The sequence below is a fragment of the Salvia splendens genome, chromosome 12 (genome assembly GCF_004379255.2).
Source record: "Salvia splendens isolate huo1 chromosome 12, SspV2, whole genome shotgun sequence".
In the NCBI taxonomy this organism is placed as follows: Eukaryota; Viridiplantae; Streptophyta; class Magnoliopsida; order Lamiales; family Lamiaceae; genus Salvia; species Salvia splendens.
The window spans coordinates 2,668,750-2,695,492 of NC_056043.1; the positions used below are offsets into that span (position 1 = coordinate 2,668,750).

General features: G+C 40.3%; 1 protein-coding gene across 1 annotated transcript; it reads right to left on the bottom strand.

Annotated features, from left to right (window-relative positions):
* Positions 1-6,652: 6,652 nt before the first annotated feature.
* Positions 6,653-8,363, bottom strand: LOC121757235 (tyrosine decarboxylase-like). Its single transcript, XM_042152752.1, has one exon. The coding sequence runs from the start codon at positions 8,312-8,314 to the stop codon at positions 6,779-6,781; it is 1,536 nt and encodes a 511-aa protein (XP_042008686.1). The 5' UTR covers positions 8,315-8,363; the 3' UTR covers positions 6,653-6,778.
* Between the last annotated feature and the right edge of the window lie 18,380 nt (positions 8,364-26,743).

Genomic DNA, 26,743 nt, shown 5'->3' on the forward strand with positions numbered 1-26,743 from the left:
TGAGTATATGAATAACCTAACCGATATATGACATTTCCACTGCAATTAATGGTGATTATTTTTGTGGGAGTTTGGTGGAAGTAGCTATGACTAGAATAAATACTCCCCCTCGTGAACATGTGTATTTATTTTATTTTAATTTTGTGACGAAATTATCTAACAATGGAGTATTACACTTGTGCATGCATTCTAGAATGATTTTTGGTGTGATCAGTTGCAAAAATTAATTAGTCTGCATTTCAAAAATAAAATAAAAATAATCGAATTTTAAAAAAAAAAAAGTTGTAAATATGACATTATATACACAAATTTCAGCCTCCTAATCATGAGATCGAATTTCGCCTCAAGAAAAAATAATGCGATAAAAAATTATATGACGAACTCGAATTTTAAGGGTATTTTATAATAACATTCAAATTTAATTACAACAAGATTTAAGTAGCAAGTTCATCTACTTTATTTGTTTAAAATATCAAGCATTAGGGTAAAAGTAAAAAAAAAGAAGTAATCTTGTCTTTATACATGCATCGATGTATGTCTATATTTTGAACATATTTCAAGTGTAACGGGTGAATGAAAACAACAATTTCATTTAATTATATTATTGTCTATACATATCCTTTAGTCAAATCTAAAGGGTAAGGACACTTGAGAAACTTCGTAGAGTTGGTGATTCAAGCAAGTATGGATCGGGTTTACTCATTCAAAATCGAGTTTGTTTGCAGAGTTAATAGACTTTCGAATTATAATTCCAAACTTTGAATCAATTGTGGATCTGAATTTCATAACAACACAAGTAAATATTTAGAATTCTAAGTAGTTATAAAAATGGGTACTATGTGCGTGCCACGTGTACACAACACACAACGCATACAAAACATCGTAAACAAGTACAACACGCATATTACCATTGGCGGACCCACATGTAAAGAGGGGAGGGCTTTAGCCCCCAATTAATCCAATTTTTAATTTTTTTTCTAATATAAAACTTTAAAATTTATTCATATTTTGAACATATTGATATATAAAAGCCCCTAATAATATTTTAAATTACATGAAAAATTATTTTTGTATAAAATTTTGAAAATTTTGCCCCTACTCATGTTTATTTTTGCGTCCGCCCCTGCATATTACACAATACATGCACTACACACAATATACATACAATGCACATGCACACAAGCCCACACAAACTCGCACAAGTGACAACACTGACTCGCACAAACAGCTCTACTACTATAAAGATACATAATATATAAACTAATTTTTTTTAAAAATAATTATGATAGAAATCCATGGGTTCCATCCTAAAACCAATTGGTGATAGAAGGAAGGGTCCATGAGACTTATATAATAGTTTCAGTTTTCTCTTGACACCGATGTGGGACAGTTATATGTTATATTTTTAGTTTCAATTGCCAACACCCTCCCTCAAACCCTTCAAGGTGAACCTTGGAGGGGTTGGACTTTTTCTAATCGATTGGACAATCGACCCAATTTTTTTTTCAATCGGTTGGACCACTTGGCCCAAATTTTTAAGTCCAGATATACTGCTGGGTCAGTCATTTTTTCGGTTTCGGCCCAGATATACTGCTGGGTCAGTTAAATTTGACCCACAGTCGGCGACCCGCTCTGATACCATGATAGAAATCCATGGGTTCCATCCTAAAACCAATTGGTGATAGGAGGAGGGGCCCATGAGACTTATATTCTAGTTTCAGTTTTCTCTTGACACCGATGTGGGACAGTTATATGTTATATTTTTAGTTTCAATTGCCAACAAATTATAAGTCAATGTTAAAGTTTAGTTGATTTTTCATATACCAAAACCAGAAGTAAGAATATTATTTTATACAGTATCAATTAACTAATTTTACTAAATAAATGATTTCAAATTTATAGAAGCAAGGATGGAAAATTCAATCTTTAAATTGTTATATCCAAAAAATAGTACTCCTGCAAAATCAATTTATTTAACATGCACGATTTATGTTCCTACATCACATATATATAAAAACATAATACACAGAACGACAAGCACAATGCTGTAGTATATAAATCGTTCAAAATATAAATAACAAGAAAATCAACTTATGAAAAAAAACAACAATTTATCCAAAACCTAAACAGAAAAAATAAATCACTAGCATATAAACAACACACATCGTTACATTACACGCCAACCTCTTCGAGAAATGAGTAATGGAAATCTATTTGTAAATAAAAGAATTGGTAATTGCTTCCTTAAATGCAACTTAATATCCTAGCAAGGCAACTCAAATGAACATTTTTAGTAAATAATGGAAGTTATTTTATTGCCTAAAAATAGAAATTGTGCTCACGTATTAAGACGTATTGCTTCGCTCAACGTCGATCTAAGTATATCCATATATATAATGGAATAATTCTTGGCTGGAAAATAGTTTGGAATATTGATTAGGGAATCACGACTTTTTCTATATCTCACTTTTATGAGTTAGTTGAGCAATACCATCACTTTAAATAAAATACGACTAACTTTCAACACTCGTTCTTTTTCATTTCTTTGAGCTCTCAAGAAAACCTCCAAACAATTTGATACTCCATTTGAATTCACTATAGATGTTGTTCAACTAACGTTGATATATGTTCAATGTCTAATCAATCAAGAATGTATATTTATAATTGTTAATATATGGTGATATTCGAACGTCAACTACTCCCTCCGTCCGCCACTAGAAGTCCCGTTGACTTTTCTACACTCGTTTTGTAAAAATGATAATAAATAGTTAAAGTGGAGAAATGATAAGTAATAAATAGAATAATGTAGAAAAGACTGGCAAACGGGGGGAGTACTATACATATATTTCAAGTAAATTGAAATTGGTTGATTCGTTTATAACAAATAAAACATAGTAATAAAATCATCATCAAAGCGGTTGTTGAGCCAACGCTCTTCGGCTTCCCCACCCGAAATCCCAGTCCTTGCCCCGGAAGTGCGACAAGCTCCCTTAACCATGCATAACGCCCCGACGTCCTTGCACTAGAATATTAGTACTTGTTTGCTTTGCCATTCTTCGTTGCTCTTGTTGATTGACGCAAAGGACTAGGGTGTTGTCGTTGTTGAATTATGAATTTAGTTTTCAATTTTTATTAGAAACTATTGGGACGTCCCAATGATTTCTAATATGAGTACTAACATAGTACAATAATTTCTATAGTAACATACGACTATTTGTAATCATGCTTTAATAGTTGGGACGTCCCAACAATTTCATATATTATATACAATTATTTGTAATCATGCTTATTACTATAATTTGATATAGTAGTATTTGTTATTTAATCAAATATTGAGACAAGTATTTACGATGGTCATATTTTTATCGGTGACATACATTATAATTACTATATTTATAAGTAATTAACAACAGACATTCTATAATTTCTGTTAAAAATATAAAATATTGTCGATTTGAATTAGGTAACAATGAGCACGTCGTATGCTGACATTTGTTATATTTATGTTAAAAGTCAAGAATCGATGAAAGGTGCTTTTCATACTACAATATCGTCAACTCGTCATGTTAGGTAGCAAAAATAAAACGAACGAAAATACTCCGTAAATTGACAGGTAAATAAATTAAAACGAACGAAAACTCATTTTTGTACTCTAAATTAAAACGAACGAAAACTCATTTATGTACTCTTACGTCTAAATTTTATGTACTAGTCTATGAGTTAAATCTTTGTGCTGACTATTTAATTTTGGAGTCAACTTCAATTGAAATTTTCCTCGAAACAAATTAAAGAAAAAAGGTTATATGGGTTTGGTGACTTTAATTTCTGTACACACAATCATGTACATATACTCTATATTTCAAGCTCATCAAAAATAGTTCACTCGTCGAAATTAAAAAAAGGGTTAGGTGTTTATAGTTTATAATTTATAATGAAAAATGAACACCGTACCTTAAGAGTGTCCACAATAGTTAGCCTATGCCTAAGCCAAGCCACAAATTCTTGTCCAGGGCCACTAAAACTTGTCCAAAGCCACAAAAAAACTTGTCCACCCTAATAGTGGAGAAGTCACAACCACAAATCTAATTATTTTTTTAATTGTTGGTATATTTTAATTCAATTAGAATAAAAATTATCGGACTATGATACTTAAAAAAACGCATAATTTAATTTAAAAAATTAAAAGCAAATTTAATATAGAGTGAAAATTAGGTGTAAAATGTGTTTGAGGTGAAAATGTGTAAAATGAAGAATTTATAGAAAATTTTTGAAAAAAAAAAAACTTGAGCAGAGTCGTGGCTCTCGGCCACTGCGGGCTGCACCCAGGCGCCGTCTCCGCGCCAACTAGGTGGCACACCCATGTCCTTCGAACCCCGCCGCGGCCCTCCGTTTCCTCAGCTATAAGGAGCCGCGGCCCAGCCAAGCCATTGCCCGGGAGCCGCGGCTCCCTATTGTGGATACTCTAACGCTATTCCATTGATTTATTTAAATGTGAAATTACGGAAATAATCAAAATTTCCAAACTTTGTTACCTACTAATTAAACATAATCATGAGTTAAAAAAGAGAGAAACTAAATTATACTCCCTCCGTCATGGATAATTCGTCTCACTTTGACCGGGCACGAGTTCTAAGAAATGTAATGAAAAATGAGTTGAAAAAGTTAGTGAAATGTGGATCATACTTTTATATATTAGTTTTATAATAAAATGTGAGTAGGAATTAGTTACTGGAATATGGGGTCCACTACAAAAAATTGTAAAAAGTGAATGGGACAAATTATGTGGATTGGACCGAAATAGAAAAATGAGACAAATTATCCGGGACGGAGGGAGTAACATCACAAAACATCAATCTTTTCCAAGTTCATTAATTTGCTTCTAATACATTTACTACCTAATTAAAAATCCACCTTTGACAACTTTCACCATGTTTATGAAACCTAGACGCAATTAGATGTTACTAATATGTAAGCTCATGCACCACCTTTAGTTGCATATGCAGTAGTTGAATTATATATTTAGATGAATAAAACGTGTTTTAAAATAAAAATCGGGAACCATAAATTTTTAGTAGAACATATAATGGTTAAGCTAAAAACCTTTAAAAATTAAAGTTGTTAATAATGAATTTTAGAACGTGTAAGAATTTGTTAGGAAATTATATGAATTCTAATTTTTTTAAAGTTATGTCGATAAAAATTGAATTTATGACCGCGAATTTATTCCACATTATGATATTTACTACTATAATTTTTTATCATGTAAGAGCTAACACGATTTCTAATTAATACTTTTATTATAAAAAAGAGTTGTATCGTAGCCAATCCTATATGTGTTATGTTCATATTAATATATGCGACTTTTCTTTTAAAATAAAATAGGAGTAATAATTTATAATCAAGTAATGTTAATTAAAATATACTTAACAAAAAATTATTACTTCAGAAATAAAAATTTAACTATATTCACATTCCAATCATCTTTGCATGATTTCACGATTATATAGACAACTATAAATCGATTTTAGACTTTATTAATCAGATAATCTGAATATATAAGAGCAATCTGAACTTCCCCACATTATTTATAACTAAAAGAGCAATCGAAACTTAATTGGGCACGAGTTCACTAAGATTAACTTTACTTAAAACTATTCAATCGACATTCAAAGCCTAAGATTAATAATTTTGTTAAGGTAAAGACCAACAAATTAAAAGTTAATTTTATATAAATACACTACTTTATCAAAACGAAGACCATCAAATCATCAATACATATAATGTTGCTTGATCATCACCTAAAATCAAAAGTAAAACTGAATAGTAATTTTTATAAGTAGGAAGTAGGAGTAGTAGTATATAATTTTACTTCCATCAAAAATACTAAATTTAATTTAATATATACTCCTAGTACTTTATCAACACGAAGACCATCAAATCAAATTAAGTACGGTATGTCTATCAGCCTGCAATATTATAAATTATCATACACCAATTATAACTAATCATCCCTACCTTTTGTATACTTAATTCACATAAATTTTAAATCGTACTACATTCGCCTTAAGATAGTTGAGACATATTTTTAACACAAAATTTAAGAAATTGATATGGTAAAAGTTAATATGGAAAGATAAAGTAAGGTAAGATAGATGAATAAAGTAATATGGATGAAAAAAGAGTAAAGTATGAAAAAAATTGATAGACTTTTTGCTAAAAAAAGAAATGATTCAATTATACGACTCAACTATATTGAGAAGGAGTAGTAGTAGTTAATGGAGCAATAAGCTTCGCTGGACTACAATTAATTCCAATTATAGGTAAATTATTCTCTCACTAAATAACTTTTTTCCCATCTTTGACCCATATTTCCCTATGTTGTAAGTTCTGATGCGAAAGAAAACTATAATTTTTTTTCAATTTTTTTGTATATTATGTATTTATATGTTTGTGTTGATATATAAATTTATATATTACTATTGATAAAACTATATATTTGTGTTAATAATTTTAATATACAGTATTGTTCAGTTATCTGGATTGGATATTAGTTTTATTATAACCCAATCTGTAATATTTTTAGCCTGATCCTAAAATTGTGTTTTGAATCCCCTATTGTTACAACAAACATATATCACATATATATACACTGTAAAAAACTAGTACTATGTATAATTCACAATATATATTGATTATATTATAAATTTTAGAATAAAACACAAATGATTAGAATCGTACATTTCGTTTAGAAATATATAAAAAAAAATGAAAATAAAAATCACGAGGAACTATTCAAGAGTGCGTTTGCATGTTCTTGAACAACTTTCCAAGCCAAAATCACATGCCTATTTTCCGTCAAGCTTGCTCCGACGGCGAACCGCATCACGTAAACTCCTCCGATCACCGCATGCGTCATGTAAATCTTCCCCGACTCGTTTATCGTCTCCAGCAATTTCGCATTCAAATTGTTCGCCGCCTCCTCCTTCGACACAATCTGCCGGTTTCCGCCGATCTCAATCGGCGAAATCCGGAAACACACGGTGGCGAAGTTCCTCGGCACCACCACCTCGAACCGCTTGTCCATCGCGATCAATCCTTCGAAATTCTTCGCCATTTTCACATGACTCCGCAGAAATTTCCTCAGATTCGCGACGCCGTAGCTGCGGAGGACGAGCCACAGCTTCATCGATCGGAATCGACGGCTGAGCGTGATCTGCCAGTCCTTGTAATCGATCACCGATTTCGCATCGGAAGCTTTGTTTCTCAGATATTCCGGATACGTCGAGAGCGCTTTCACGAGCGCGCTCGGATCCTTCACCCACAGGCAGCAGCAATCGAGCGTTGTGAGGAACCATTTGTGCGCGTTGAAGCTGAAGGAATCGGCGTTTTCAACGCCGTCGAGGTAATGGCGATATTCCGGCAAGATGCACGCGCTTCCGGCGTACGCGGCGTCGACATGCACCCAAACGTTGAATTCCTTCGCCACCGCACAAAGAGGCGCGAGTGGATCTACCGCAGTAGACGACGTCGTTCCGATCGTCGCGCACAAAAACAGTGGCACCAGCCCCAATTTTAAATCGGATTCGATCTGAGCCCGAAACGCCTCCGCCGTGAGCCCGAATTCGCTGGATCTGGACGTCTCCACCGCCCGAAAATTACCAGGATTGATTCCGGCGATCTGAGCCGCTTTCTGCAAAGCAGAGTGCGTCTGATCCGATCCGTAAACCACCAATTTGTTGATATTCTCTCTCCCGATCCTCCTCAAAACCCGATCTCTGGCGGCGACCACCGTGCAGAGAATGGCCTCGCAGGTGGTGCCCTGCAGCACGCCGCCGCCGCCGCCGGAGAACAGAAACTCCGACGGAAGCTCGAGCATCTTGCCGAGCCAGTCCATGACGATGCTCTCGAGCTCGGTGGCGGCCGGAGACGACATCCAGTTGAATCCGACGACGTTGAAACCGGTGCTCAGCATTTCTCCGAGAAATCCGGCAATGCTGCCGCTGGAGGGGAAGTAGGCGAAGTAGTTAGGGCTCTGCCAGTGGGTGATGCCGGGAACGATGTCGTTTTGAACATCGCGGAGGATTTCCTCAATAGGCTCCGCGTCGTAAGGGGCGGATTCGGGTAACCGCTTCTTCAGGTAGCCAGGCTCCACCTGGCTGCGGACAGGGTATTTGTCGACGTTGTTGTAGTAATCTGCGAGAAAGTCGATGACTAGATGGCCTTGACGCCGGAACTCTTCCGGATCCAAGGGCTTGATGATGGAACCAGGGAAGCCGGTTTTAATTTCGGGTTTCTGATTGTGTAGACTACCCATGAATTTGAATTTTTTTTTTTTTTTGGTACTAATGGAAGTTTCTCCTTGTTAGATAATTTGGAGTTGGATATTAAATGAGTAATGAGATGCTGGGATATATATAGAGACAGTGAGAGAGTGGAATTGAGGCAAGTTGAGGTAGATTTTGGTCGTAATCGAGTGGGGGTTGGTGACTTGGTGGATAGATTTTTATTCACTGCTATTTTTTTTTCTCTTTTGTTGATTAGTCGTTTGTATTATTGATTATTCCCTGCACCCACAACTTAAACCCGAGATCCAAACCCGATGGCTCAGACGATCAGACCCTGCTTCAATCCGCATCGACCCGTTTGATCGCACCAAAACCAAGGAGTCTCTAAGACCCTTCATCGAGTTTGAGAGGGGATTGATGGTTTTTGTTCGTGAATGTGCTAGAGCATCTCCAAATGAATGAGTAAATGGAAGGGTTAAGAGAAATAACTATAATATTTATTTCTTCATAAAAATTCTGAAAAGGATATTTGAGAAGTTATTATATATTCTTTAATTTTAAAAATATATTTTTAGCCTTTCTTCACACAAAAGCTAAAAAGTAAATTATTTTTATTTGCATTTTAAAATTTACCTTTTTTCCCTTAGTTCATTACTTTTTAAGAAGATAAAATTATTTCTTTTAAAAGGTAAATTAAAAATTTTACTTCTCAATTTACATGACTACCTTGGATATGCTCTTACTGGTGTTGTCAAAGTGGGGGTCGGTATGGTGAGAGGTTTATTATTTTGGTTCGTGGAAAGAGACTTGTGTCTTTTCTTTTGAACACTAGCAATCTTCGGTAAAAGCTATCTTCAGACTTCAGACACTTTTTTAGTATATTCATATTTTTCTCCATTTCTCCATCCATCCATGAAAAACAACTAGTCAAATTTCTTCCGTTTTGCGAACACTTGGCCAAAAGAAAATTTAATTATTTTCCGCCAACAGTTTGTGAGAATACACACCAGGGTCCCTATTTTGGTCGCAAATTTGCGAGCAGAAGTACATGTGCTTGCAAACACTTTAATTCTGATCCAGGCTTGCTTTCTTCTTTCTCATTTTCCCATTCTCACACGCCCAACTTTACTCCCTAAACCCTCTTTGCAACCCCTGTAACTCATATTCCCCAAATCCTATTTTTTCATTCTTCCCATTTTCTTGTCTATGATTTGGAAGTGTTTCCTTTGCCTTTGGTTGGCCCAACTTGATATTTTTCAATTATTTATTGAAAGGTACAACTTTCATTTATTAGTTATTCTTCTAAATTTGTTGACGTACTTGATTTGTTAGCCATTCTTCTAAATTTGTGGGCTAAATTATTATCCTTGATTCGTTAGCTATTCTTCTAAATTTGTGGGTTAAATAATTCAAAGCATTATTATACTTATTTGTTGGATATTATTCTAAATTTGTGGGCTAAATAACTCAAAATATTACTAGTATTATACTTGATTTGATTTATATTATTTTTGTATGATAGATAATGGAATGAATAAAATTTCGGGAAGAGAGTGGATGTATGAGAGAAAATTTCCCACTGAAGATTTCACTATGATGTTGAAGTGTCTTCCAACTCAAGATGGATAGAATCCATGCATTGTGATCCACCATTGAATCCATACCAACATATAGTGCACGATGCGTGGGGACTATCAGGTGCTCATGGCAATATGTTCCGCCTACACATATGCCAGAGCCCCACATTAATGAGTCGCAGCAGTTCTACAATTTATTAGAAGCGTCTAAGTCTGATTTGTGTGATTATTCTGAGGTGTCAACAAATGCTCGAATAATGACTATGAAGTCCGAACTTCAAATGTCTCAGTGAGCTGTTGATGAATTGTGTCAGTTTATAGAGGAGCGTCTGCCAAAACCAAATTGCATGCCTAACAGTTTCTACAAGTGCAAGAAACAAATGCAGACTTTAGATATGCCACATCTGAAGATACATTGTTGCAAGAAAGGGTGCATGATCTATTGGACACAAGACAATTATATGACCGAATGCAATGTTTGTGGTCAGGCTAGATTTAAGGATACTAGCAACCGTCCATTTAAGGAGATGTATTATTTTTCTCTAATCCCAAGATTAAGACAATTGTATGTGGCTGAAGTTGCAGCTCAATCCATGTGGTGGCACGAAAAGCACGCCCAGACTCCAGGAGAGATGCGTCATCCGACAGATTCTGAGCCTAGAAAATTCTCGACAAAACACATCCCTTATTTGCTTCTGAATCAAGAAATATCAGGTTGGCACTTAGCACGAAAGGATTTCAGCATTTGGTCAAAGTGGTTCAGAATACTCATTATGGCTAGTAATTTAAGTACATACAATTTGCCGTTGTGGATGTGCATAAAAGATCCATACATGTTTCTCACTATGATCGTGCCAGGTCCGAAAAATCCAAAACAGAAAATTGATGTATTTCTACCATCCTTGATTGCAGAGCTCAACGATTTATGGGCTGAAGCAATTCAAGCATATGATATATCAAGAAAACAAAACTTCCAGTTGCATGCAACACTGATGTGGACTATCGGCGACATCCCCACATATTCAATGTTATGAAGATGGAGTATGATGGGGTACGGACTAAACAAGCCCAACAGCAGTGACGGCCCATCAGCCCAAAGCCCAAGGAAGAGTATGAGTTCGGCATTACCAAAGAGTTCGGCCTCAGCCTACAGCTCGGTAAAAGCCAACCAATCAAGCTCTGCTCTCAGGTCGGCATCAAGCTCTACTCTCAGATCGGCAACCAAAGCAGTTCGGTCTCAGTATTCGACCGAACAAGGAGTTAGTGGACCCATACAGGATTTCCACAACTTCCAACACACCCACTACCACGTGGTGTCAACTCAGGCCACGATCGTAGGCCATGACCTACGCTACATCCACGATCTTAGGCCATGACCTACACGACATCCACGACTTAGGGTGGTGATGCAAGCCACGATCTTAGTTCAATGTATAAATAGAACTTAGATCAGATAGAAAAGGGTTAAGCTCTCTAGAGATAAAATATCATATAGCAAGTCTGTGTTGTAAGCTGTAATCCCAGATCAAGCAATACAATCTTGCCCTCCCTTCTTCCCGTGGACGTAGATTTACTTCAGTAAATCGAACCACGTAAATTCATTGTGTCGTAGTCTTTATTCTCTACCAGCATTTACCAACATCAGAAATTCGCGGATTCATCACTGGCGCCGTCTGTGGGAAACAGAGAACAAAATTTGTGATAAAGCGAATTTTTGACCCTTTTCCACCCCAAAAATGCGTACCAGATCACATAACACCCATAATACCGTTCGTGATAACCGTGAGGAAGCTAGTCCAGCTCGCAGGTCTGAAAAACGGCCTCGGGAGACATCTACCTCCGGTTCTCACGAAGAAGGAACAAGCCACTCCAGGAGAGATCGCACCGAGTCTTCCCAGCAGCCCGATTTAAATGAAGCTGTCAAGCTGTTCTTGGCCGAGAAGCAGGAGGAGTTCTTAACCTTCCTGCAGAAGAGCCAACAGCCGGAGAAGACAACGGCGGATTCTCCCTCCTCATCCAGACATGAAAGTCACTACCGCAGTAGTGACGTGTCTTCCAGGAGAAAGAATCCTCAACCCCGACATGTTCCTGTTCCTCCTCGGTACCGGAACCACAGGAGAACTCCATCTCCTCCGTACCGAAGAGATGTCGGGTTCGCCATGTACGGAGCATTAAAGACTCCGTTCTCGGACGATATCACCCGAACTCCTTTGCCGCGGAACTACCGGACACCGTCAATGACTTATGACGGGCTAGTGGATCCTCATGACTTCTTGGGATGCTATCAATATAATATGGCGAACCAGGGTCTCAATGAGGTCCATATGTGCAAGCTGTTCCCCGAGCTGCTCATCGGGAACGCCAGAAGGTGGTTCGACAGCCTTCCTCAAGGCAGCATTAGATCCTACCGAGATCTAATGGATGCTTTCCACAGGAGGTTCTTTCAGAAAGCGGAAGCCCGAATTACTTCGGCTCAGCTGCTTTCTATACGTCAAGGTCGCGACGAAAAGATCAGCGACTTCCTGACGAGATTCCATAAGGAATGCCTACAAGTAGATAATCTCAATGATCTACTTGTCATTTCGGCATTCTAAAATGGAATCCTGCCCGGAGCTCTCTACAGAAAGCTCGTGGAGTGCGGTCCGCAAACAGCTCAAGAAATGTGGGACATTGCGGACCAGTTTTCCCGTGCGGATGAGGCAGACCGTCGAAAACGGTCTTTAGACAGCTCATCCCGAGAAGAGAAAAAGAAGCCCGATCAAAGCGGCCAGGTGCTTCCTCGCCGAACTCCTTTTGAAAGAATTCAAAGGGCACCGGTACAAGGCAGATTGGGGCCACGTCTCAATCCTGAGAAGCCGCCCGCTCAGTTCGTACCATTAAACAAGTCAAGAGCGGAAATTTTCGAACTACATTCCGATATGTTCGAAAAACCAAAGCGGATGACGAAATCAGCCGCGCGGCGACCTCAGGATCAATATTGCTCCTTCCATCAAGCCCACGGTCACGATACCGAGGAGTGCCGAAATTTGGCTGCAGGTATTGATGTTCTTGTGAAAACAGGAACGTTAAAAAAATACCAAAGCAAGCAGCCGAAAAAGAACAAAAGGCAGAGAGGTGCGAACTGCAATCCTCAGGATCCGAAAAGGCATGAGGATCCCGAAGACGACGACGAGCCGCAATATGATGGAGTAATCCAGACTATTGATGCTCTCCCTGCCGGGAAGACTAAGTCGTCCCTAAAAGCAGAACGCAGAGGTTCCAATCAAGAGGAGCCAACACATAAAAGGCTGAAGAAAGACGAAGTGATTACATTTTCAGATGCCGATCCCGTCCCAGCCATCTCTCCTCACCAAGACGCTATTGTCATTCAAGCCGGAGTGGCAAACAAACTGATCCACAGAGTATTTGTGGATACAGGAGCGTCAGTCAGCATTCTTTTTAAAGAATGTTTCGATAAAATGGAAGTGGATCCAGCTCGGCTCAGTCCGGCTCCACTTCCTCTGAAAAGTTTCGCCCAGGAGGACACCCGCCCTGAAGGTATTATCAGCCTTCCGATCACGGTGGGAAAAGCGCCTACAAGCTCCAATACGATGATCGAGTTCTTTGTGGTGAAAGCTCGGTCCCCGTACAACATCATCCTGGGGAGAGACTGGCTCAACACAGTTCGGGCCGTTTGCTCTACTTATCACCTCACCATCAAGATCCCCACTAAAGGTGGGATAGCGGTCATCCGAGGTGATCAAAAGAGAGCAAAAGAATGTCTGCAGATTGCGTTTAAAAGTGCCGAGCAATCAGTTCGGCACCATCAAGCATAGCAATCACAGCAACCGGAGTCAGAGGCAAGCGAGATGACCGAAGTCACTTCAGAGCCGAACTCAATGACCGTTCAGTTGTACGAAGATGATCCATCCAGAACGGTCAAGATCGGCTTCGCAGGAACGCCTCTACTCCGGGAAAAGACCATTCAGCTCCTCAAGGAGTACAAAGATGTCTTTGCATGGTCTCCGTTGGACATGACCGGAGTGCCCCCCGAGGTAATCACTCATCGGTTAAATATTGATCCTTCAATCCGGCCAGTAAAACAGAAGCAAAGACTCTTTGCGGCAGAAAGAAGCCAAGTCATCCATGACGAAGTCCGCCAATTACTAAAAGCGGATGTACTATTCGAGGTGAAATATCCTTCTTGGGTGGCCAATCCTGTGATGATCAAGAAAAAAGAAGGAGGATGGCGGATGTGCATAGATTTTACCGATCTAAACAAGCACTGTCCTAAAGATTGCTATCCCCTTCCGAATATAGATAAAAAGTAGAAGCTTTGATCGGCTTCGAAATTTTCTGCTTTCTTGATTTATACAAAGGATATCACCAAGTGTTGATGGATGAGAGTGACGCTCCGAAAACAGCTTTCATTACCGATTTCGGCATTTTCGCTTATAAAAAGATGCCATTCGGTTTAAAGAATGCCGGAGCCACTTATCAAAGGATGGTAGACAAGCTTTTTCGGCACCTAATCGGAAAACAGGTTGAAGTGTATGTCGACGACATAGTTGTCAAAAGCAAAAGCACTTCGGAGTACGAAGACAACCTCAAATCCACTCTCGACGTGCTCCGAAAAGCCAACCTCAAACTCAACCCCCAAAAATGTACCTTTTTGGTAGATTCGGGAAAATTTCTGGGTTGTTGGGTTTCAAAGGACGGACTCAAGGCAAATCCCTCAAAAGTTCAAGTTATTCAGAACATGGCGATGCCGAAGTCCATACACGATGTGCAAAGACTAACTGGATGTCTAGCCGCATTGAATAGATTCCTTTCCCAAGCAGCCGAAAAGCAACTGCCGTTCTTCAAAGTGTTAAAAAAGGCACCAAAGTTTGAGTGGGGAGCCGAGCAGAAAAAGGCTTTTGACGAGCTCAAAAGTTATTTAGCCGAGCTTCCAATTCTCTCTGCTCCAACAGATGCCGAAGTGATTTTCTTATACTTAGCGGCATCCGATCAAACCATTAGCGCGGTGCTTGTACGAGAAGAAGGCCTAAAGCAGTTTCCCATCTACTTTACAAGCCGAGCATTAAGAGGTCCAGAAACAAGGTATCAACCTCTGGAAAAAATTGCTCTGGCGTTAGTAAATGCAGCAAGGAGACTGCGGCCATACTTCTATGCTCACAAGGTATGCGTCTTAACCGATCTGCCTCTTCGGCAAGTTTTGACCAAGCCAGAAGCATCAGGCAGAATCGCCAAATGGGCCATAGAGCTGGGAGAACACTCAATCGAGTACCTACCTCGAAAAGCCATCAAGGGACAAGCCTTGGCAGATTTTCTTGCAGAGGCCAAGTTCGATCAAGCAATCCCTGTCATTGCCGAACAGAAAAATTCTGCCAATGCCGAACTAGCACAGCCCTTGGAATCCGAAGAAGAGCCGCCGGACTGCTGGAGCGGATTCGTAGATGGAGCTTCGAATAAAACGGGAAGTGGAGCTGGTATTCTGCTTATCGCTCCCGATGGACACGAGGTAACCTATTCACTTCGGTTCTCATTCCCAACCACTAATAACGAAGCCGAATACGAAGCCCTCCTTGCCGGACTCCAGCTAGCGCAAAGTCTATGTATCAAGTCTATCAAAATCCATTGTGATTCACAAGTCATAGTGAATCACATGTTGGGTACAAGTGAAGCCCGTGATGAGAGAATGAGGAAATATTTAGACAAAGCGCAAAGCATTAGCCGAAGTTTCTCTTATCTTCGGATAATCCGCATTCCCAGAGCAGAAAACAGCCGAGCAGATACTTTAAGTAAGTTAGCCGCATGTCCAAGCTCAAAGGTGGAGGAATTGATGCATCGAAGCATTGATGAAGCTGAGGTACATTCAGTAACCAGCTCGCCGAACTGGATGACGCCGATCTTACAGTATCTAGATCAAGGACAACTGCCCGAGGATAAGAGAGAAGCTCGGAAAATCACATGCCGAGCACTTCGGTACGAACTTCATGGAGGAGTCTTATACAGAAAGTCCTACCTTCAGCCGTTATTACGATGTATAGGGCCAGAAGAGACGGACTACATCCTCAGAGAAGTTCATGAAGGATCGTGCGGCAGCCACATCGGAGCTAGAGCTTTAGCTAAAAAAGTTCTAAGATGGGGATATTATTGGCCAACTTTGGTACAAGAAGCAGTGCAGCTCGTCAAGACATGCCCGAAGTGCCAAATCCATGCAAATATCCCAAGGATGCCGCAGACCGATCTATCCACTATGCAAAGCCCTTGGCCTTTTATGCAATGGGGTATAGACATAGTAGGACCACTACCACAAGCTCCTCGGCAAATAAAATTCCTAATCGTTGCCGTGGACTACTTTACGAAGTGGGTGGAAGCTGAACCATTAGCTACGATAACGAGCTCGAAGGCATTGGATTTCGTCTGGAAGAACATAGTGTGCCGATTTGGCATACCCCACATCCTCATCTCGGATAACGGGACTCAGTTCACCGACAAGACGTTCAAGAATTGGTGCCAAGAGCTGAATATTCAACAGCGGTTCACTTCGGTCTCTCATCCACAAGCAAACGGACAAACGGAGGTAACAAATCGTATCCTGGTGAAAGGGTTAAAAGCTCGGTTAGAACAAGCCAAAGGACAATGGGTAGAAAATCTCCCTCAAGTCCTATGGTCCTACCGAACTACACCCACAACCTCCAACGGTGAAACTCCGTACAGTCTTGTGTACGGCACTGAAGCCGTGATTCCGGTGGAGATCGGCATACCCAGTCCCCGAACTCTAAATTTCTCAGCAGAAATGAATGACGACGGACTGAGAGCCGAGCTAGATCTTGCCGAAGAAAGAAGAGAATTGGCATGCATAAAAGCAGCCAAGTACAAGGAGCAAGTAGCCCGGTATTACAACCAAAGGGTGAAGAAGCTGCAATTTCAAGTGGGAGATCTCGTCTTGAGAAACAACGAAGTAAGCCGAGCAGAAAAGCTGGGCAAGCTCGAACCCACATGGGAAGGTCCGTATCGGGTGTCAGAAGTCCTCGGCAAAGGGTCTTACAAATTGGCTCACATGTCAGGAGAACAGGTACCCCGAACATGGCACATTTCCAACCTCAAGAAGTTCCATTTGTAAGAGACAGTCCGGTCAGTCAGTCTTGAGTCCTGTTCGGTCAATGTGCTTTCTTTGGTTTGCTTGGTCTTTGTTCGTCTCTGTGCGTTTTGTCTGTGTGTTTTGTCTGTCTCTGTGCGTGTCGTCTCTTACAAATGTTACTGAGGTATCTTGTTCTTCGAAGGCTGATCCCCTTCTTAGAACATATACAAGCCAACGATTGTGAGTCAAAGCTTCTAAAGAGGATACAAGACCACAATTCAGCTTAAACAAGCAGTTCGTCTGAAACGAACTGCAATAAGCCAACGATTGTGAAGTCAAAGCTTCTAAAGAGGATACAAGACCACAATTCAGCTTAAACAAGCAGTTCGTCTGAAACGAACTGCAATAAGCCAACGATTGTGAAGTCCAAGCTTCTAAAGAGGATACAAGACCACAATTCAGCTTAAGAATCAAGCACTTCGTCTGAAACGAACTGCAACAAAAGTCCGATTCACGCGATAAAACTTGCCTGAATTAGGACAAGGGAAAGTCCGATCCACGCGATAAAACTCGCCGAATTAGGACAAGGGAAAGTCCGATCCCCAAATTAGGACAACGGAAAGTCCGATCCGAGCGATAAAACTCGCCAAATTAGGACACAAACCAAGTCCGGTCAAAGAAGAGTTTACTTCATAAGACCAAGGACAAACATCAACTTACCCCGTACCTTTATCCAGAATGCCGAAGTGACTCGCTTCGCCGAAGTGATTCACTTCGTTTTTCGGGGGGGGGTAGTGATGGGGTACGGACTAAACAAGCCCAACAGCAGTGACGGCCCATCAGCCCAAAGCCCAAGGAAGAGTATGAGTTCGGCATTACCAAAGAGTTCGGCCTCAGCCTACAGCTCGGTAAAAGACAACCAATCAAGCTCTGCTCTCAGGTCGGCATCAAGCTCTACTCTCAGATCGGCAACCAAAGCAGTTCGGTCTCAGTATTCGACCGAACAAGGAGTTAGTGGACCCATACAGGATTTCCACAACTTCCAACACACCCACTACCACGTGGTGTCAACTCAGGCCACGATCGTAGGCCATGACCTACGCTACATCCACGATCTTAGGCCATGACCTACACGACATCCACGACTTAGGGTGGTGATGCAAGCCACGATCTTAGTTCAATGTATAAATAGAACTTAGATCAGATAGAAAAAGGTTAAGCTCTCTAGAGATAAAATAGCATATAGCAAGTCTGTGTTGTAAGCTGTAATCCCAGATCAAGCAATACAATCTTGCTCTCCCTTCTTCCCGTGGACGTAGATTTACTTCAGTAAATCGAACCACGTAAATTCATTGTGTCGTAGTCTTTATTCTCTACCAGCATTTACCAACATCAGAAATTCGCGGATTCATCAGAGTACATCTGGGCAACATGCATGTCCGTAGTGCAGTCACAACACCCATCAAACTCTATATCAATATCGAAAAGGAGCATTATTTTTCGCAATTAAATAAAATAAGTACTCCTAGTTTGTTTAGTATTTCTAATCTAAACAGAAGATTCGTTTATTTTGTTTGTTTGATTTCCCAAAGCTAATCGATAACAAAATTTTCCATAATCAAAACGCAAAATCAGATACTTACCAAAATAATTAGGTTTGAATCGGAAGTAATTTTATGGTGGCCATGGAGGAGCATGAAGGAACTATCGTTGAGATATTGCCTTTTGAAGCCACCCCTCCTCCCGGCTTCTCTTCCTTTCTTCCCATTTGCTAAAGTTTGCATATCCGCGTCTGGACCGTTACCAACACCGACGACCACGTGGATTCGCCCGAAGACGACGTTCTCTCCGGCTCCAAGACACGCCGCTGCGACGATACGGATCAACATGAAGAAGAAGTTTGTTGCATATGCCTCGATGATCTGTACCGTGGATCCGTGACTAGTTTGGATTGCGGGCACGAGTTTCGTTCGGAGGTGGCTCGTCCGCGGCAAGAACTTCTGCCCGCTCTGCAAAGCCACAGCAATCAAGGAGCCACTTCACTTAATGCTAGACTCTCTTAGTATCAATTGACGAATTAATACCAACATTTTTTTTTTTGAATTTGGCAACTTTTATTGCTAATGTAATAGTAATTCTTTGAACTAAACGATTTAATCTTATTGTTTCATCGATTCTTGGATTTGTTGAGGGATGTATTAATACAATTATATGCGCTTCGATCAAAGTCATGTTTTTATCCAACAATACATATGTTTGATATTCTATAGATTAATCAAATTATGTAAAAAAAGAATGAGGAAAAATATAAAGGATCCTTACCACGTCTCTTTTACTTAAATTTTCAATGTCAAAATCCTAGCTCTCCGTTATTCTTGCGTATATTTTCATACAATTTCTATGTTTGATGGCATTGAAAAGTAGTTTAATTTTTGAATAAATATGATTATTAAAAATAAACATAAAACACTATATAGTTATAATCTTTTTTTATAAAAAATAAGGCAATCTGCGACTAAAAGTTACATAGTATTTTTTTTATATCTGATTTGTTTTAGTAGAATAAATACTACTATGGCATTATGGCGTTAAGATAAGTTGATGGTTTGATTTAATTAATCTTGATATAATAAATAAGGAAAATGTATATCGACTTTGACATTAACAAATCCAAATCCAAACACTACTAAACAACAAATCATCATCAAAAGACGTCAGTTAGTAACAAAAATTTAGTACGAATTTAAGAGAAAACACTTTCAGTTATGGTAATTTCAATGATTTAGTTATACGCAATCTTTTCGATCGACACATATCCTCTCTCTCTCCTTGACCGGCATTGGCTATTATAAATTTCCTTCCATATTAAAAATTTTTTAATTTTTTTTATTTCAAAATTTGTTTTGTAAGATATGGCCTTCCAATAATTTCGTCACACTTTGAATAATAAATTATGCTTAATATATATTATTATAAATAAGGAAAGTATCGCCATCAGATAGAATCCACCTGAAAAATCAAAATTCAATTTCAATTATAGAAACAAAAGTTAGTTTTCATATCATGAAAACACAAAATCAGATATTCTTCCCAAGTTATTAATTTAATTTGAGCTAAAGCAACCTTATATATCTTCAAATTGTCACACTTCTCAAAACCCTAAAGCTTCTCTTTCTCTATCAAATTTCATACCAAAATCAAAGGCGATGGAACAGACATATACTCTTGAGGCGGTAGCGATTTTACGGTGGCCAGTGAGCGCGGAGGAGTTAGAGGTGATGTACGGTTGGGATCAAGCAGCGGCACATGATGGAGTTAGTCTTAAGGTCATGCACTTTGAAGGCTACGACTTGGTGGTCAGGGTTGTTGGCAATTGAAACATAAAAATGAATATAATAATATCTCACATCGGTGTACACAAAGAGCTTAATTCACTATATAAGTCTCATGGGTCTCTCCTCTTATCACCAATTGGTTTTAGGATGGAACCCACAGATTTCTATCATGGTATCAGAGCGGGTCGCCGACTGTGGGTCATATTTAACTGACCCATCAGTATATCTGAGCTGAAACCGAAAAAAAAATTGACTGACCCAGCAGTATAACTGGGCTGAAAATTTGGGCCAGTGGTCCAACCCATCGAAAAAAAGATTGGGCCGATTGTCCAATCGATCATAAAAAAGTCCAACCCCTCCAAGATTCACCTTGAAGGGTTTGAGGGAGGGTGTTGGCAATTGAAACATAAAAATGAATATAATAATATCTCACATCGGTGTACACAAAGAGCTTAATCCACTATATGAGCTTAATCCACTATATAAGTCTCATGGGCCTCTCCTCTTATCACCAGAGCTTAATCCACTATATGAGCTTAATCCACTATATAAGTCTTATGGGCCTCTCCTCTTATCACCAATTGGTTTTAGGATGGAACCCATGAATTTCTATCCAGGGTGACGAGTGGAGAGCTTCAAGAACGAGGTTGAAGAAGAGGGTCTCACCAGCAGTACTTACTAATCTGTCACTGCATCTCATCAGTTGCTAATAACATCCATTCATCTGCTACTTGCTGAAGAACCGAATAAGGGGATGAAAAAGTTTGTATTATTATTGTCTTGTATTATTTACATTTGCTCATTATCCTAATATTTATAGGGATAAATGAGACCCTTCAAGAACCCCAATAAATGAGATTGGAACTACACATTTGGGAACTCTACACTGTTTTGGAACTCAACTCCAATAAATGAGGACGTCTCTTTATGTTTTTTTGTCTTTCCAACACTCCCCCTCAAGTTAAGTAACGGGGTTTCCGATACTTAACTTGCTCAATACTTCCTTGAATGATTTGGAATTCACCGCCTTGGTTAAAATGTCTGCCAACTGATCTTCTGACTTCACATATGGAAACTCGACAATCCGGGCTTCAATTTTCTCCTTGATGAAGTGTCTGTCAACTTCCACGTGCTTAGTTCTATCATGCTGAACTGGATTCTCAGAGATGCTAATCGCAGCTTTGTTGTCGCAGAACAGTCTACATGGTTTTGGTACATACAGATCAAGCTCTGTCATGAGCTTCCTTAGCCACAATATCTCGGTGAGGCCACTTTTGATTCCACGGAACTCAGCTTCCGCGCTTGAGAGTGCAATTACCTTTTGCTTCTTACTCCTCCAAGTAACAAGATTTCCTCCAACTAGCGTAAAGTACCCTGCCGTGGACTTTCGGTCATTTGGGTTCCCTGCCCAATCTGCATCAGTGAAGCCACTGATTTCCAAGTGTCCATGTTTCTCAAACAACACCCCATGTTCCGCAGTACCTTTCAAATATCGTACAATTCGGAGAGCTGCTTCCCAATGATCTTCTTGTGGTGAGTGCATGAACTGACTTACAACTCCCACAGCATATGCTATGTCGGGCCTAGTATGAGAGAGGTAAATGAGCTTACCTACCAGCCTTTGATATCTCCCCCTGTCTGTGAGCGTTGCTCCTTCCACTATCTGTAATACGTGATTCTGTATCATTGGAGTGTCTGCTGGCCTACAGTCTACCATTCCCACTTCTGCTAACAGATCGAGGATGTACTTTCTCTGATTGATGAAGATTCCCTTTTCTGATCTCAGAACTTCAATTCCTAGAAAATACTTGAGACGACCCAGATCCTTCATCTCAAATTCTTTGAACAAGTTCTTCCTCAATTCACCGATCTCTTCTTCATCGTCTCCGGTGATGATCATGTCGTCCACATAGACGATAAGACACGTGATTTTCCCATTCTTCTTTTTTATGAACAACGTGTGATCTGAGTTGCTCTGCTGGTAATCATACTTCTTCATTACTTCAGTGAATCGACTGAACCAGGCCCTTGGGGATTGCTTAAGTCCGTACAATGTCTTCTGGAGCTTGCATACTTCTCCAGGCTGAAATTCATTTCCAAATCCCGGAGGGGGGACCATGAAGATTGGTTTAGGTAGTTCCCCATGCAGAAAGGCATTCGTCACGTCAAACTGGTGGAGTGGCCAATCTTTGTTTGCCGCGATTGAGAATAGTACCCTGACTGTGTTGATCTTTGCTACTGGCGAAAAAGTCTCAGCATAATCAACCCCGTATGTCTGAGTGTATCCCTTTGCTACAAGTCGTGCCTTATATATTTCGACTGAACCATCTGGTCTCCGTTTGATAGTAAACACCCATCTACACCCCACTGCTTTGACTCCTTTTGGTAGCTCTCCCTTCACCCAGGTATTATTCTTCATCAACGCTTTCATTTCAGTGAACATGGCTTCCCTCCAATGTTTATGCTTCATTGCCTCTTCTGCAGTCTGTGGGATTTCCTCTTCCTCATAGAGTGCCGCTTCAAAAGCTCGAGCCATTTTAGTCAGATTTCCCTGTACAAAGTTTGCCACTCCATATCTGCTCTTTGCACCAATCTTCTCGGGAGAGTACCTTTTCGGGGGAATGCCTCGAGTGCTCCTAGGCGGAAGAATGTATCTCCCAGTGTCACTATCCACAGTGTTATCCACATCTTCTGCATTGTTAGTAACAACTGTAATAATCTCCTCAGTCTCAGATTCGGGATTTACCTTGGATATTCTTGGAGGAGGATCGGGAGGCAATGGACGAGGAGACTCTTGTGGAGGGGCGTGCTCGGCGGTAGTGACAACTGCCTCTGTTTGATCCTCAATAGAAGGATTTGGAGATAGCACAAACCAACTTAGAGAGTCCCCATGATCAATTTTAGGATTTTTCTCCCCCTGACTGCTAAGGTGGTGTGGGTAGAAGAACTCAGTTTCCAGGAAATTGCAGTTTATGGTAGTGACAATTTTCTTAGTGGACGGATCAAAGCATCTGTACCCTTTCTGGTTTACCCCATACCCAACAAAGACGCATTTGGTTGCACAAGGGGAGAATTTGGTTCTCTCGTGTTTAGGAATGTGGACATAAACTGTACATCCAAAGACTTTTGGTGTCATGCTAAGGGATTCGGGTATTTTGGCTTGGGTGGAGAGAACATCAAGGGGAGTTTTTTTGTTTAGGATTTTTGTTGGCAATCTGTTGATAAGGTAGACGGAGGTTGCTATAGCTTCAGGCCAAAGAAAGGTTGGAACTTTAGATTCAATCATAAGGGCACGAGTAACTTCTAGGAGGGTACGGTTTTTTCTCTCAGCCACCCCGTTTTGTTCTGGTGTATAAGCACATGATGTTTGGTGAATAAGACCTTTCTTTCTAAAAAATTCAGACATAGTGTTGTTAACAAATTCCCTACCATTATCTGACCGAAGGATTTTTATGGTGGTTTGGAACTGAGTTTGAATCATATTGAAGAAAAAGATAAATTTATCGGTCACCTCAGATTTGTGTTTTAAAAAATAAATCCACATCATCCTAGTGCAATCATCAATAAAGGCAACAAAATATTTGTAACCATTCCCCCCAATAACAGGTGCAGGACCCCAAACATCAGCATGCACTAGATCAAACATAAATTTCATACGAGTATCTGAGGGTTTGAAAGATTGTCTGTGGCTCTTGGCCAAAACACATGTCTCACAAGAAAAAGTTTTAGGAAGTGCAAAATCAGGAAACAAAAGCTTAAAATAACCAGGGGAAGGATGTCCTAGTCTTCTGTGCCACAACCAAGCCTCTTCTTTCGTGGATCCGTGAGCCAGCATCGCACTACCATGTTGAGCTACCCCATCCACGTAGTAGAGTCCTTGGTTCTCAGTGCCACGCCCAACGATCTTCCTCGTCCGAATATCCTGCAAAATGCAAAAACTCGGATGCATTAGGAGTGTACAGTTCAACTCTCTTGTCACATGACTTACAGACATCAATCTCTGGGATAAACTTGGAACAAATAAGCAGTTTGACAATCGAAGATTTGGTGAAATCTCAATAGTTCCAGTCCCGGCCACTGTAATTAGTTCCCCATTTGCAGTCCGAATAAAAGTTTCAGTAATTTCCCCAAAATCAATAAAATCAGCTCTCTCCGGAGTCATAGTATCTGTAGCACCACAATCAAAAATCCAACCCTTCCTATTTATTCTATCACCATTTTGCACATTAAATGCAGCGGAAATATTTATCAGAGGTGCAAAACGATTTCTGATCCTCATTGTATCATTTTCTAGGGCTGATTTGATATTATCAATTTTCGTGGGGGACTTATCATATTTCAACAAGTTAGGTGGCTTATTTCTAGACTGGGGTGTCTGACTTAATTTGGGTAAACATGGAGGACTAAAATGAAAATGCATCAAATTAGAAGGGTTTGGTGGGTGACCAAACCCTTTACCTCCATTAATCCCGCCGCCTCCCCAATTCGTCGCCTCCCCTGCTCTAGTTCTTTCCACAAAATTTCCGACCCGGATTCCACCGCCTCCGCCGCCGCCGTTGTGTTCGCCGCCTCCTCCAGCATTGATTCCGAGAAGATGGGTGTTATTTCGTTTGTTCCCGTCGCTAATTGCTCCATCTCGCTGAGCAATTGGGGTGTTCTGCCTCTGTTCCATTTCCGCGATGTTGGCGGCGGCGAACTTCGTCTGGGCCCGTGCTCTCTGCCTCTCGTCCCACCATTCCGGGTATCCCACCCGTAGAAAGCAACTCTCCCTTGTGTGTTTGTTTTTCCCACAGTGGGAGCACCAAAGCTTGCTCTTGTCCTGTTTTGCTCCGGTCTGGTGGCTGGCTCCTCCGGCAGGTGGCGGTCGTGGTCCGTTCCGGTTGGTTGGTCGGTCTCTTTGCGCTCCAAATCCGTAACCTATCTCCCCCGATGATGCATCGGCGCTTCCCGCGCTAGAGAGGTCTCCGGTGAGCGAAGGGGACGCCGGTGGCATGATCTTCCGTCGAGCCGCCTCCCTCTTCACAATCCCGTAGGCCTCTTCGACTGAGGGGTACGGCTCCAGCTTGAGTATGTCACGCCGAATCCCGTCGAATTCCTCATTTAATCCGGTGAGAAATTTGATTAGTCTTTTCTCGCTTGAGAATTGTCGGAACTGCCTAACTCCTTTATCACAGCACGTTATTGGCGATTTTTGGGTTCTGTCGATACTCACCCACAAACCGTGGATTCGACGGTAATATGTTTCGATATCCATATCTCCCTGTCTAATTGAGATTACCTTGTCTTCCAGGTTATATACGAGGTACGGGTCAGCCTTGCTCTCGTAGGTGACCTGTAAGTTGTCCCACAATGCCTTGGACGTCTGATGATGGGCAAAATCAGCGAGAATATCAGTTTCGATATTGTCGACTATCCATGAGAAAACCACGAGATCAGTCTCCTCCCACTCGCGGTATCCCTTGCTATCTGGTTCGGGTGGTTCGTCGGTGATATGGGAGTATCCCCTTCTACTCCCTATCGCGACTTTCATTAGTCGTGACCACAACGGGTAGTTCTTCCCGTTCAGTTTGAACGCCACGGTAACATTCCTGGTCGTTCTTAATCTGGACTCGGTTGTAGGTTTCTCCTCCTCTGAGTCTGACATATTTGTGTATAAGGGTAAGGATTGGTATTGTGTTTGATTTGGTTTCTTGGTCGAGAATTGGTTAGGCTATGATGAAAGATTTCTGAGCCAGAATCTCTCCTGCTCTTGATGCCATGAAGAACCGAATAAGGGGATGAAAAAGTTTGTATTATTATTGTCTTGTATTATTTACATTTGCTCATTATCCTAATATTTATAGGGATAAATGAGACCCTTCAAGAACCCCAATAAATGAGATTGAAATTACACACTTGGAACTCTACATTGTTTTGGAACTCAAGTCCAATAAATGAGGATGGCTCTTTATGTTTTTTTGTCTTTCCAACACTTGCATCTCAAGCTCTTCTACTCCACTTAACTTTCTTTCATTTCAAATTTATTGTGTTTTAGTTCAACTATAAAAATATTAATTACTCCCTTTGTCCCAAGTTATTTGAGTCATATTTCATTTCTAGGATCCGTGCTCTTCAATCTGAAGCAGTATTATATATGGTGGCCATGGAGCATGGAAGAAATCCAAGTTTGGTGCACATTACTGTTGAAATCATGTTGTGGGTTGCTGATCAGGGTCTGGTCTGTTAACTCTGCCGCAAGATGTCTCCAATTTCACACCGACTGCATAATACAGCAGCGGTGGCTTGTCTGCAAAGCTCCGGCGATCAAGTCATTATGATTCGCTCTTTGTTTGAATGTCATGGTGTAACTATGTGAAAAAGTGCTTTTTTATGTATTTGGAAAACTTTTTATTTGATCTATTTAGCAAATCTTAGTGTAATTTTACAAAATCATGAATTTTATTATCATTATTATTATGTTGGCAGTTAGTAATAATT